At 45.6% G+C, this 13483-nt stretch overlaps 1 protein-coding gene across 1 annotated transcript in view; it reads right to left on the reverse strand.

Annotated features, from left to right (window-relative positions):
- Positions 1 to 13483, reverse strand: part of Fryl (FRY like transcription coactivator) — a 165479-nt gene that overhangs the window by 51258 nt on the left and 100738 nt on the right. Inside the window, exons 26-34 of the mRNA XM_032916330.1 lie at positions 12381 to 12553; positions 10417 to 10577; positions 9699 to 9809; positions 8278 to 8432; positions 7895 to 7994; positions 6658 to 6826; positions 4486 to 4742; positions 4026 to 4166; positions 2319 to 2487 (exon numbers count right to left, since the gene is read on the reverse strand). Coding sequence (XP_032772221.1) covers positions 2319 to 2487; positions 4026 to 4166; positions 4486 to 4742; positions 6658 to 6826; positions 7895 to 7994; positions 8278 to 8432; positions 9699 to 9809; positions 10417 to 10577; positions 12381 to 12553 — 1436 coding nt within the window. The remainder of the gene's footprint in view (positions 1 to 2318; positions 2488 to 4025; positions 4167 to 4485; positions 4743 to 6657; positions 6827 to 7894; positions 7995 to 8277; positions 8433 to 9698; positions 9810 to 10416; positions 10578 to 12380; positions 12554 to 13483) is intronic.

The following is a 13483-nucleotide window of genomic DNA, read 5'->3' on the forward strand; positions in this document are numbered from 1 at the left end:
CGTATTTCTGACTGTGAGAAAACGAATGGACAGTATATGATGGTTTGAATATGGTTGGCCACGGGAAGTGGCAGTATTAGGAGGAGTGACTTTCTTGGAATAGGTGTGACCTTGTTAGAGGAAGCGTGTCACTGAGTAGGTGGGCTTTGAGGGCTCCTAGTGCTCAAACTCTGCCCAGTATGGAAGAGAGTCTCCTCCTGGCTACTTGTAGAAGACCGTCTTCTCCTGGATGCCTTTATATCAAGATGTAGAACTCTGGGCTCCTCCAGCACCATGTCTGCCTGCACTCTGCCGTGCTTCCAGTCATGATGATAACGGACTGACCCTCTGAACCTGTAAGCCAGCCCCAATTAAAGTTGTCTTTTATAAGAGTTGCCTTGGTCACGGTGTCTCTTCACAGCAATGGAAACCCTAACTAAGGATGGCTCAGTGGGTAACAGCACTTGCTACCAAGCCTGGCAACCTGAGTTTGACTCCAGAGACCCACATAATCGGAAGGAGAGAACCAGTTTCCGTAAGCTGTCCTCTGGCCTCCGCATGCACAGGGTGGCACGCATGTGCCCCTATTACACAATAAGTTTAGAGATGCAATACAAAAGAAGCAAATAAATGGGTAAGAAATAATAACTGTTATGGAGACAGGTAGTGGGAGAAATGAGGAGGCTCCCCTAATATTATTGAAACAGTGCTAAAAACAGAACTGCCTGAAAAATCTATTTTAAAAGTAGTCATTCTCCAAAACATTAACTTCCAGCACATTTGCAGCAGGGGCTGTCTGCCCACCACGAGTAGAAGTCTTCCCTCCTGAGAGAATATGACAGCACTTCTTGCCTGGGACACAGCAAGCAGAGCTGAGACAGGAGTGCTTTCTGGACGGTGGGAGAAACAGAATGCTCATACTAAGTTTTAAGGCCCCTGCCCTGCGGCCTTCGTAGCCACTGGCCTGTTAGGCTCTAGGAGATTATGTGTGAATATGGTAACCCACAGATGTGTCTAGTCTTTCTCTTGGGAGCTGATCAACACAACTCCTTCTGGGAGGTCTGATCCATCCAAGAGAAAAGGCTTCACACACCGAGACAGAGATCAGGGAAACCGTCACCTGACAAAGGACACTGACAGTGCTCTTCTGTACTCACAGAGCTTACAAACACTGGACACTGCACTCCTCTAAAAGGCAGACCTAGAAACAAGGCTCTCAAGGACAGTCTGAGCACAAAGTCAGAATACAGAGCTGTAGAAAGGACATGGGGACTTTATATGTTACCGGATACAAGAAAACAAAGTTCAACTGTCAAACCTGACTAGTGGAGCATTAAAAATAAATCAGCAAACATTCTGGGATTAAGCACTTGCTTGCATATGTGAGAGAGCTAGACATGAAGAGATAGTTTGGGTAGAAAGTAGGACCAAAACAAAATTATAGAAGACTGAAATGAGAACACTCCCAATGATGCAGTTGGTACTGACGTAGTACGACCATGTAATATACATACACTGGGAGACCAAGTATTTCAGAATCTTCACCAGTGGTCTAGACCAGTGGTTCTCAACCTGGGGGCATGTGCAACCCCTCAAAGGGTTGCCTAGTGCCTATCCCCTATTTACCACACGACTCAGAACAGTAGCAAAATTACAGCTATGAAGTAGCAATGAAAATAATTTGACAGTTGGGGTCACCAAATGGGGAACCATATTAAAAGGGTGGCAGCATCAGTTAGGGAGAGACCCACTGGCCTAGCTACACTGACTCACCCCTGGGAGTCACCCACACAGTGCAACTGCTTCAACTCAAATCCCTGCTGAGTGCTTCAGGGTGTGCTAGCTTGCCTCGATGACGTGTACTGCACCATTCACAAGCATCATTCCACACTTCATCAAAACATCCAACTATGTTTATTCATAGTCAATGGTACTTGTATTCACTTGACTGTCTACAATGCACGATACAGAGCCCAGTAATTGTAGCATGGGGTCACACAAGTAATTCCAGCAACTAAGAATTTTTTCTGAATTAAATAAGGTGACTCTATTCATTAAAAACACATCCAACAAAACAAAGAACAGAAAAAAAACATCATTGTTTAGGAATTTATACTACACTCCTGAAAAAGTATAAAACCATTTCTCTCTATAATAGTAATAAGAATCATGACACTGCTATATTTCTTCACTTATAGAAGATTTACCACGTTTCAGATCAATCACCACACATGCCTACTGTTTGTTTTTCCTTCTTAGGATTTAAAGACGAAAACTCCTGTGAGTAAGAACATGTGGGTGGAGCATTGCTTCCCATCGAGGCAGTGGGCGGGGCTCACCTGAGGTGACAGAAGGGATTTTACAGCCGGAAGTGATGCGGTAGTAGGGAGGGTTATCCATGTGCGTCACGCCCGAGCTGACCGGGTCTGTGAGCTGAAGCTCGCTCACCAGCTCTTCTAGCAGCTGCATGGTTTTGTCTCTACCCAGATAAACGATGACTTTCTTCACCTGCACAAGAGAAAAGAAGGAAGCTTTTAATCTCGTGGCTTTGTCTGGAGAGGCAGGCATTTTGCTAGGCGGGCGTTTTGCTTTGGTTGACTTCTGTGCATCACGTTCATGCGCTGCATCCTGAGGAGGCCAGAGGAGTGTGCATCAGGTCCCGTGGAATTGGAGTTACGGTTGGTTGTGTACTACATGTCGGCGCTGGGAATTGAACCTGGTCTTTGGCAAGAACAAGTGCTCTTAGCTGCTGAACCATCTCTCCAGTCCCCATCGAGATAGATTTTTTAAAAAAAATCAAAGTTAAGGTCTTTGTAGGAGAGTAGGGCAGGAAGGGGAGGGGAGCTTTCCTGTATAAAGGTCCTTGGTTAATGGAGAAAGCTTTGGGGCTGCCATCAGGGTAGGAGTGTCCTCTGATTGCTACTCATTCAGCCCTCATGCCAAGCATCTATCTTTCCAAGCTTACCCCTGCCCCGCCCCACCACCACTGAGCCTACCACAGGGGCTTTGCGCTTCAACAGGTCGCCGGAGTGGCTCTATCTCCTGGGTCGGAGCATACCGTCAGTCAGTCCTTCATTTGTCAGTCAGTCCTTCACTTATGTCACCTATGCCACCCCAAAGTCTGTTTATGGAAGGGGCTATAAGAAGTTCCATGACAACCTTCTGCAGATCTGGCTTTCTGCTGGGCAAGCTTTGAGGAGCTGCACATGCTGTGTACACATCTGGACCTTCACCTCAGCCTCCACTGCTCCTGGGTGTGTTGCCTGCAAGCATGCCTGTGTACTGTGTGTGTGCGTGTGTGTGTGTGTGTGTGTGTGCGTGTGCATGTGTGTGTGCATGTGCGGTGCTGTAGAGGCAAGAAAAGTGCATTACACTCCCTGGAAATGGAGTTGCAGACAGTTGTAAGCCACCATGTGGATGCTGGGAACTGAACCCAGGTCCTTTCGAAGAGCAAACAGCGCTCTTAACCACTGAGCCATCTCTCCAGTCTCGAGTGGATTAAATGGCTTTAATTTAATTAATTTAACTAAATGGACTTAATGGCAGAAAAAGGCACCACATGTCTCTTCCTTTTCCATCTGTCCCCCCCTCCCTTCCAGAAGACACAGGTCCTGAGATCTCTTATCAAAATGCCAGCTGCAGCCTAGGGCAGCCTCAGTTGGTGGTTTCTACATCACCACCACCTCTCTCCACCCCAGCCTTTGTTTGGGGTTTCTCAGATAGTTTTTCTCAGCATAGCATTCTTTGTGTTAAGGAACTCCCTTACCACGGCCTCACACATTAAGTTGTTGATCACTCTAGGTGTCATTGCAGAGAATAAATCCCGTGTTGTCCTTGCAGTGGAACGCCAGGCTTACAGTACCTGGCCTGGGACAGCACGCAGTGGCAGTGACAGGATGAATCAATGACCAAGTCCATACTACGTTCCTGGCTGTCCTCACCCCATCCCCAATTGCCTTGTGGGGCAATCAACCCATACCCTAACAGGTAATTCGGTCAATGTGCAACATTTAAAGAAGGAAAACAAATGGGATTTGAATACGTACGTAAGGCAAGAGGCTTGGTTCGCTGTTCACCCCGCAGATGCTGATCAAAAAGTGCAAAATAATTTTCAGGTTCTTTGGCCAGCCGTCTGCAAGGGTGGTCCACACGTTCTCCACCTCCGACCAGGCCAGCTCATCGCCGTACTGAAAACAGCACACAGAAGGGACACTTCAGGACGCCTGCTTAGTAAAAACCCAGCTCATCACACCACCAAGGGCTAGGAAGTAGTTGCTACAGGAAGTTCCCGCTTCCAAACATTAGAGGAATGACCTCATCCCCAACCCCAGGGAATTTAAGCACCAGCATCGCCAGTCATCTCTGGCTTAAATTAAAGGAGGAAGAGTGGAGTTTACACTGTAGCATTCATCTGTCTGTCCCAGGACGGTCTCAGCATCACCTCCTAGCCGTGGTTCCTCCCCAAACCCAAACTGTGCAGTGGTGATAAATGCAAGCCACCAATACCTTTGCCGTCATATACATGAGATTGTTCAACACCATGGCGGTGGCCTGCGGGGACCCCCAGCCTTCTCCTCTTAGCCAGCGCCGGCTGGTCACCATCAGCTCTCTGTCTTTCAGGGAGCCATCTTCTTCATCCTGCCGCCTCCCCGAGGGCAGAGGTCTGACGTCCACCAGCTCGATGTTGTTCATCCAGGGCAGGAGATAGTGGAGCATTGCCTGCCGCCCCGCGGGGTGAGCTGTCTGGATCCGCTGGCTGATCTCTGGTTCAAGGACATCAAAGGGGAGACCCAACATCAGCCCACGGGCTTCTGAGCCAACAGGGAGACGTAGGCCAATCACTTCCCAATGCTAAGAGCCCAGCTAACACAAAGCATCTCCTTCTGTCTTCTCACACAGTTACTCTCTATGTAGCCCAGGCTGGCCTTGAACGTCACCTTCCCACCTACTGGAACTGCAGATGTGTGCCACCCATCCAGCCCTGCTTCATTTTTTTATATATATACAAAATGCAGTTGGCGGTTAAGTAAACGTTTCTGGGCTCTCAGCAAAATTATAAGATGGTGAGTATTTGTGTGGAAATCAGTGTGGTTGCTCCTCCAAACGTTAAAGAGAACTATTGAACCGTCCAACCGATCTACCTATGAGTGTATATCTAAAACAATTCAAAACAGAGACTCAAAGCAGTATTAGCGCATCTATATTCATGACAACATAGAAGCGATCGACATGTCTGACAGAGAAAATGGGACAACAAACGGTGATGCACAGACTAGAATACTACACGGCAGAAAGGATGAAAAAGCCCACACTTCAAGGAGAAATCCAGGAGATGCTGCGCTGAGCGAAATAACGGCCACATACACAAAACACCACACGGTCCCACTTATGCACAGTAGTCAAATTCATTAACACAAGGTAGATGGTGTGGGGACAAAGGGAGGAAATGGGGGACAGTTGTTAAAGGGCTCAATTCTGCAAGATCAAAGGGTTCTAGAGAGCTATTTTACATTTAACACTACTGAGCTGCACCTTTGAAACAAGCAAGATGACAGTAAGAAGAAAGCCTCAAGACAAAAACAAATATTCTGGAGTATCTGTGTAGTTCACATGCAAACTGGACAGTTTTGGCATGAAGAACAAACTCTTTCTTCGAAAGAAATTTAATAAGGAGATCCTAACTCAAGTGTGTAGGATCTGCGGCCATGTTTGGGCTTGACTCCTTCAGGGACATGGGGTCATGCCAGGTTGAAGTGTTGGAACATTAACATGAAGGGAAGGCGAGCCTCCACTAAAGGTGACAGAAAGGAAGTAATCCATGGAGGGAGGGGGAAAGGTAAGTGCCTGGAAACCAAGACAGAGTGGAATGGAAAGCTACGGAGGACAGCTAACATCCGCAACTATGAACAGCCAAGGCCTGAAGCCTGGAAGTCACAGAGCAAGCGGTTAGAGCCACAGGTGTCTTCAGACAGAAAGGCCTCCTGCTGAGAGGCTGAGACTGCAAAAGGGTGCACAGGGCGTTTGACTGGATGGTTGGTGTGTATAACTAGGGACCCAAGGGAGGCACTGTGGGGAGGTGACAGGATGGCTATAACGGAGGAGCCAGGAAGCTGACAACATTTAAGATTTACATTGTTCAAAACAAGACAAAACCAAAACCCCTAAATTGTACATGATGTCCTTTTTTCTTTCTTCTCAAAAGCAAGACCATGCCATCAGAAGATTTAAATAGCAAGAGAGATGAGTTTGAGTTTTTACTAAAGAAAAACCTTCTCTGTCAGACATGTTTTGATGCAACCTCACATTTCTGATGCTTTCAATTTTCTAAAAATCGTCTCTTAGAGCCAGAAGGAATCTCAGTGAGTAAAATGCTTGCCATGCAAACACAGGTAAGGAGTTGGCCAAAGTAGCGCCATCTTTAGTCCTGAAGTTAATTTGAGGTAGTGACAAGAGGCCACACTGTCTAGTTAAATCAGTGAAATCCTACCTAAACAAACATGGTGCGGAGTGACTGAGGAAAAGACTGGATATCAACCTAAGGCTTCCCCATGCATGTAATATTCAAACACACGCACACACACACACACACACACACACACACACACACACACACACACACACACGCACGCTAGGTTAGAGCTGATTACAAAAGCAACAGAAAGCATTTCATTGGGCAACCTGAGAATATGGCAAGCGTGAGCTCTGGATATGCCCTGGCTAGTTCCTCAGACAACTGGTAATAAGAAACGGAATACAGGTGTGGCAGCGGGGACAGCTGGCTGAGGACTCCATCCGTTCTCTGAACCTCCAGTTTGTGAGCATAGCGAAACATCTTCGGTTCCAGGATCTACAGGAAAGCAATTTCGCCATCTTCAGTTAATAGTATTTTTGGATCCTCTAAGGTTCAGTTCTAATTTAAAATCAAGAAACTCTCCTATACAGTATTCCAGTTTAAAACCTATATAGTTACTATGTTATTATGCCACGTTCCAGTGCTTGAAATGTCTGCAGAGGATGAGCACCCCTTGGAAGGAAGGATTTGCACGCCGTGTATCTGTACACCAACGACGTGAGTTCACACTACAGTCTGATATAGGTCTAGCAACTTAGTGTGCAATGACCTGAAAATGATTAATCACCTTTCCAGCTAAAAATACAATTGCACATATGTGTGGAAATGGGAAAAGCCCGTCGAAGCAGCTCTTGGATAATCACTAGACACACTATAAACTATAACTGCCCTTGACTTACGGTACAGGAAGCACCAGAGTGCTTGCTACCTTTCTTCTTCATTGCAAAAGAGGGCAGAGTTGGGAGTGATTCTTTAGTTGTCTTGATGCATGTGTACTACTCTAGAGCCCTTAGAAACATCAACACTCATGCCAATCCCACTTTACGCCAATCCCATCGTCAAAAAAATAAAAACAAAAAAATAAAACAAAACAAAACCCCCAAAAACAAAAACCCCCAAAACAAAACAAAAACCGAAAAACAAAATAAAAAACAATGCTTCTTGCCTTACCAGTTAGTTAAACATTTGACAATAATGATAATCTAAGAAAAGTTGTAGGGCTACCATAGAGTTAATATGAGATTATGAGAACTATTTACTGAAAACAAAAAAGGCCCAAACCACTCCTGTCAAAGAGAAATGCTCTCTCCCATACATCACCCTAATTAGTGAATCCTTGTAAATATCAAAACACTCTCACATGTCCTACTACAATCCTCATTAGTGTAGTCTGAATCGCTCCCATTATTTAAAGATTTAAATAGCTGTACTGTCCTGTACTCAGCTCGAACTTCATCAGAACTTGGTCCCTTCCTTTACTATCAAAACTACTATGCTTTAACGGTCAAAATATCCTTTCGTCAAATCCCGAGTAAAGTCAGATTGTAACAATCGTACACGAACCTGCAAGAGTTGCATAGCAACTTCATAGATGCTTCTAGAAGAGTCAGCTGCTTTGAACAGTATCAGATTTAGGAGCATCACCGTGTCACACTGATAATCCCTGAGGACAAATGTCACACGTTAGGAAAGGCAAGGTTTGGAAGTGTTCACACCAGCTAGTCAACTTGGCAGACAAAGGGCAAGGCTGTGAGCGTCTTCTAAGACTACAGGTGACTGCCTTTCTTTAAACTATGGGGGATCACTATCCTTTATTGGCTAAATGTCATTAGCATTCAGGGAAAGAAAAAAGACAGGTTTCTTAATATGTCTGAAAGATTGTTTCTTGAAAACAGACACTCAAACAACTGCAGTGGGCTCTGGGCAGCAGTGTGTGGACTGGATACCTGTTCTGGAACACGTTGGCAATGGCTCTGAAGCAGCCGGCAGCTACCCTCCGGGAGCCGGTGTAGCATCGGTCCACGGCCCAGTACATCAGGCTGCTCTGATCAGGGTTCAGCTCCAGCAGCAACGTGACTGCTTCACAGCCTAACTGGTGAACCTGGGGAGGACGAGAATACCAGAAAGGGAGTCAGAAGGCAGGGCGTCTGATACAGCATACCATCACAAAATCCAATCTCCCTTGGTTCACTAATTCCCAGTCTACACAACAAGGTGGGGTGGGAATTGCGAGGGGTATTTTTTTTTTTTTTTTCCTGCAAGCCTTTTTGAGTTTCTCTCTTCCAACAGAGAGAGCCGGGAGGCAGTAGATTAATGTGAACAGTATTATGTGTTTTTAGAGAAATAAATGGTGCCCTCCTCAATGACTCTTATAAAGTCTTATTAGTATTTGCAATAACTGTTTCAGGGGAAGATAAGCTACATTTTTATATTGTGAAGCCGATGTGTATACTGTGTAACAGCAAGGGCATGGGGTAAAGGGGGGGTGGGGCGGGAGCAAAGAGAACGATTAACTCAAAAGAGGTCAAATCAGTGATATAAAACACAGCAAGGGCTGTGCAGTGCACTCTAACAGTTATTTACACCGAATCCCATCACAGAATACATGCAGCCCCGTATTAATCCCACACGATGTAAGGGTGATCGAAACTGTTCATGTGAGTAATAAGAACCCCAACTTTAATTTCGTATCATATGTGTAGGAATGATCTCCTGTGTACGTGTGGAAGCATCACCTGTCCATACAAATCTGACGGCCTATTAGCAAAAGAGAGGGGCTGGCGGTTCCAGAGAGTCTGGAATGCTGGTAAAGGGTCAGGCGCGGGAAGGCTTGGCACCTGGGCTCTTAGGTGTGAAACGGAGAGCAGGTAACTGACCAGCCGCGTGGCAGACACAGAATAGTTTAAATGGGTCAAATAAGTTACAAGCTAGTGGGAGCAAGCCCGAGTTTAAGGCCATACGCGCCTAATATATAAGCTTCCAAGTCATTGCTCGGAAACCGGGTCGCAGGTAAACAAGCCTGTGGTGGTGCGCATGCTCATTAATTTCAGGCAGCGTCTCTCAGTTGCGCCCAGAGGTCACCAGTAATAGTCCAGCCAGTCAGCGTGCTCTGGCAAACCCAAGTGTTTTCTGGGATTACAAGTAGGCCAGCTTGGCATTTCCCCGGGTGCTAGGGGTCTGAAGTTGGGTCCTTATGCCTGCCTGGCCAGTACTTCAATGGCTGAGCCGTCTCCAACACCCTATGGTTTTTTTTATACACACAAGTCTATCCTATTTTAAGGGGGACTCATTTCAGAGGGCCACAAGTTAACTGCCAACAACGCAATGCTAATTTATTACAAAACATCCAAGGGACGGTTAAGATTACCTTTTTATCCAGAGAGTCCAAAATGTTATCCAGCCATTTGTACAAATAGCCATCAGATGACAGTCCCACGTTATCTGCAACAGGGCCACAACACAGTACAGCAGACATAGCCTTCAAATGACAATATCAGAATTACATTTAAAACACTTAAGAGGTCAAAGGTCTCTGCTTAATGAGAAGAGGCAAGGCATTTTCACCCCTGTATCTAGCCATAATATGAAAACACTGTGAAATATGAACATGTAACAGTACGTGGATATATATACTATTACTTAGATATATAATAGTAGTCTCTCTCTGTTTTTGTGGTCTAGGAAATAAAACCTAGGGCTTATACATGCCAGGCAAGCATTCTGCCAGTGAGCCGTACCCCTAGCCTAGCAGTAACTTTTAAAAGTCAAGCAGTTTATCATCACACCGAATTAACTATGCACCTTAAAGACAAGACCACCAGCAGAAAGAACGCTTAAATATGGACAAAATGTATTTCTTAGGGATCCTTAATCCTTTACGAATACAGTGATAAAAGTCTTGGAGATTTTTGGAACGCCTTTGCATTGTAGTTTAGGTACCTAGACAAAGCTACCTGTGTGGCAGACACTTACACCCTAACACTTGGTGCTAAGAAGAAATCCCTGTCTGTACGCGGTATCGTTCATCGAGAGACAGAAAAGACTCGTAACATAGGAAGGAGGACACGAGGGATCTAAGGCAATACCTTTAATGCACAGTATTGGTGTCTGTTGATTTGCATATTCCTATCACTGTATCTGTCCAAGGGCGTAAACATGATGCTAAAGGGCCCCGCCCAGTGGCTGAACAGCATAAACAGACTGTGACGAAGGCTTTGTTGTGGAAAGATACTTCTTCTCTGGTGCACTGCAAATATAAGCATAGGTAGACAGTTACTTCTAGTTTCTTTCATTCTGATGGGCACACCGCTTGTCAGCTACTAAAACCAGAGGCCACAGGACAGGAGGAGGAAGTTGCATTTGAATACACCTAAAGCCTCCGGGCAGGATGCTGCAAGGGGTCTAGGAGGCAGCTCCAGTCAGGACCCACCCTTCCTGACCATACGACAACTCTAAGAAGGCGTTACCACAGGGGCTGGATTCCTTGCTAACCAAGGGCTTTTGACTAATAAAGTGCTGTTCCTAAATTTGCATTTTTTCCCCAGTAAAAGTTGCTTTAGTAAAAGGAACCACACATGGTACATTTTGACTGAGGGCAAAGAAGAACAGATCTACTCCATGGGTATACACAGACTGCTGTCTATCTACGCTCAACGGTGCTGGAAACCTGAAGGGTTCTGCGAACCAGTTCAGTTTGGAACCTACTAGTTAAGGGGAACTTCCATGTTTTAATCCCTGTCCTACTGCCTTAGTTAGGGTTGCTGATGCTGTAACGAGACACCAATAACAAAAGCAACCTGGGGAGGACAGGGTATATACTACACACATCTCCACATAACTGCCTCCTCAGCCTGCTTGTTTACAGAGCCCAGTACCTGCAGCTCAGGGATGGGAGCACCTCCCCCACCAATCGCTAATTAAGAAAATACAGACAGATCTTATGTGGCACTTTCCCAGCTGAGGTTCACTCCTTCTCAGATGGCTCTAGCCTGTGTCAAGTTGACATAAAACTTCCTCTATATATTCCCTGCATCAATGTGTGTTAAGACATCCAACATTATCTCAATAAACCAAGGTAATGGAAGCTGTGGGAAAAGTAACAAAATGAAATCTATCTTTACCCTAGCCACCTTCCACACAGAAAATATAGAGGAAAAAATATGCTCTTGACCCTAAAGTAACATTGTTTTCCTTTCAAAGAACAAAGTCTGGCTCCTGTGCTTAAAATTAACATGCCTAATTATGTACTTAAAGGACCCTGTTAAAAATACAACCCATGTGTTTGGAAGCCAAAGGTTAGTATGTATTACTTAAAATAACGAGATAGCCATATTTGGGGAGAGGGAAAAGAAACTTATCCTTAACAAGGCTTACAGCAATCTTTTTAAAAATAGTTTGGAAAGAATTTATGACTTTTAAAAGCACAGTTGTATGGATCAATCTTCATAGCACATTTCTCAGTGCCCGCTCAAAAATAGGCAAACACCTGTTAAATGAATCCATCGCCACACTGTCCTCTTGTTTTGACTTATATCCGTAATGTGTACTCTTTGTCTGCAGGTAACTTAATTCTCAATATCACTTCGAGCATCACACTCCTGGCTTACTGTATCTATCACAAACTTGTCCAAGGAGGATCATTCACAATCCCCACTGGCCTGATCACTTCTTGATTTCTAGTTACTGACACCAATTTTGAGGTTAAAAAAAAAAAATCTCTTGCCATTAACATTGTGTTGACATAGTTTCCTAGGATACTCACAAGTTAGAAGCTTTTAAAAGTATTACACGTGTGTGTGTGTGTGTGTGTGTGTGTGTGTGTGTGTGTGTACATGTATGAACGGGCCTCAGAGCTGGTGTGGTGGTCACAGGCAACTTGCAGACCAGTGTGAGTCCCAGGGGTAAGACTCAGGCCATCAGCCTGGGCAGGAAGTACCTTTCAACACTGCAGTCTACAGGTTGCTTCCTTAAAACACACAACCTCAAAGGGGAGGAAAGCACAGGCTGCCTCTGAACATTCCAGAAAGCCTTGAGAAGCTGAAGGCCCTACCCGGAACGTTCTGAATGATATTCGCCACTAAGGCACTGAAATGGCATCGGATATCCTTCAGTGTGTCGGAGTCCTTCTCATTCTCTGCCTCCAGGAGTTGTCGGGTTAAATCTACGTACTCCAACAGAGTGTTGTTGAGGAAGTGAGTTTCGTTATCGAGGCCGCCGCTTGCACTGGGAAGGGTGAAGAGAACAGAGAAGGTGTGACTCTCAGTTCCAACCACTGTCAGGACACACAGCAAGCTTGGTGTGCCTGTGGCAGAATGACACTTCAAAGGCGAGCAATGAGAGGAACGTAGTTCTGCTTAACATATAAAGAAGTACTTCTTCAAGGAACTCCAACTGCAGTTCATATCACCCAATCTCATACCTAACTTTTTATTCATTTTTTAATTGGATATTTTATTTATTTACATTTCAAATGTTATCCCCCTTCCCAGTTTCCCCTCCACAAACCCCCATTCCCTCCACCTCCCCCCGTCCGTCTCTATGTGGGTGTTCTCCCACCCACCCACCCATTCCTGCATCAGCGCCCTGGCATTCCCCTACCCTGGGGCATCCAGCCTCCATAGGACCAAGGATCTCTCCTCCCACTGATGCCCGAGAAGGCCATCCACTGCTACATATGCAGCTGAAGCCATGGGTCACTCAATGTGTACTCTTTGGTTGGTGGTTTAGTCCCTGGGAGCTCTGGGGGGTCTGGTTGGTTGATATTGTTGTTCCTTCTATGGGGTTGCAAACCCCTTCAGCTCCTTCAGTCCTTTCCCTAACTCCTCCATTGGGGACCCCGTGCTCAGTCAGATGTCTACCTAACTTTTACAAAAACTAAATATTACTGCCTGTCCACTCACATGTACAGCTTTGTGGTAAGAAGTTGAGGACTATAGAGGGGGTGGGGGACTGTACGGGTGGGGAATGTGTCAGTGTAGAAAGGAAGGCCAGTTCCTGTAGGTCTCTTGTCTCTGATGCTCTTCCTAACAACTTTACACGGCTGCTTATCCAACATGACAGGTTATTTAAGGGACTTCAAGGGCACAGCACTGGACCTCAGACTGCTTTAGCCTCCTGAGCTGCCCTGAGCCTGTGCTCTGGGATTCCTAATGA

The sequence above is a fragment of the Rattus rattus genome, chromosome 11, assembly GCF_011064425.1.
Source record: "Rattus rattus isolate New Zealand chromosome 11, Rrattus_CSIRO_v1, whole genome shotgun sequence".
Lineage (NCBI taxonomy): Eukaryota > Metazoa > Chordata > Mammalia > Rodentia > Muridae > Rattus > Rattus rattus.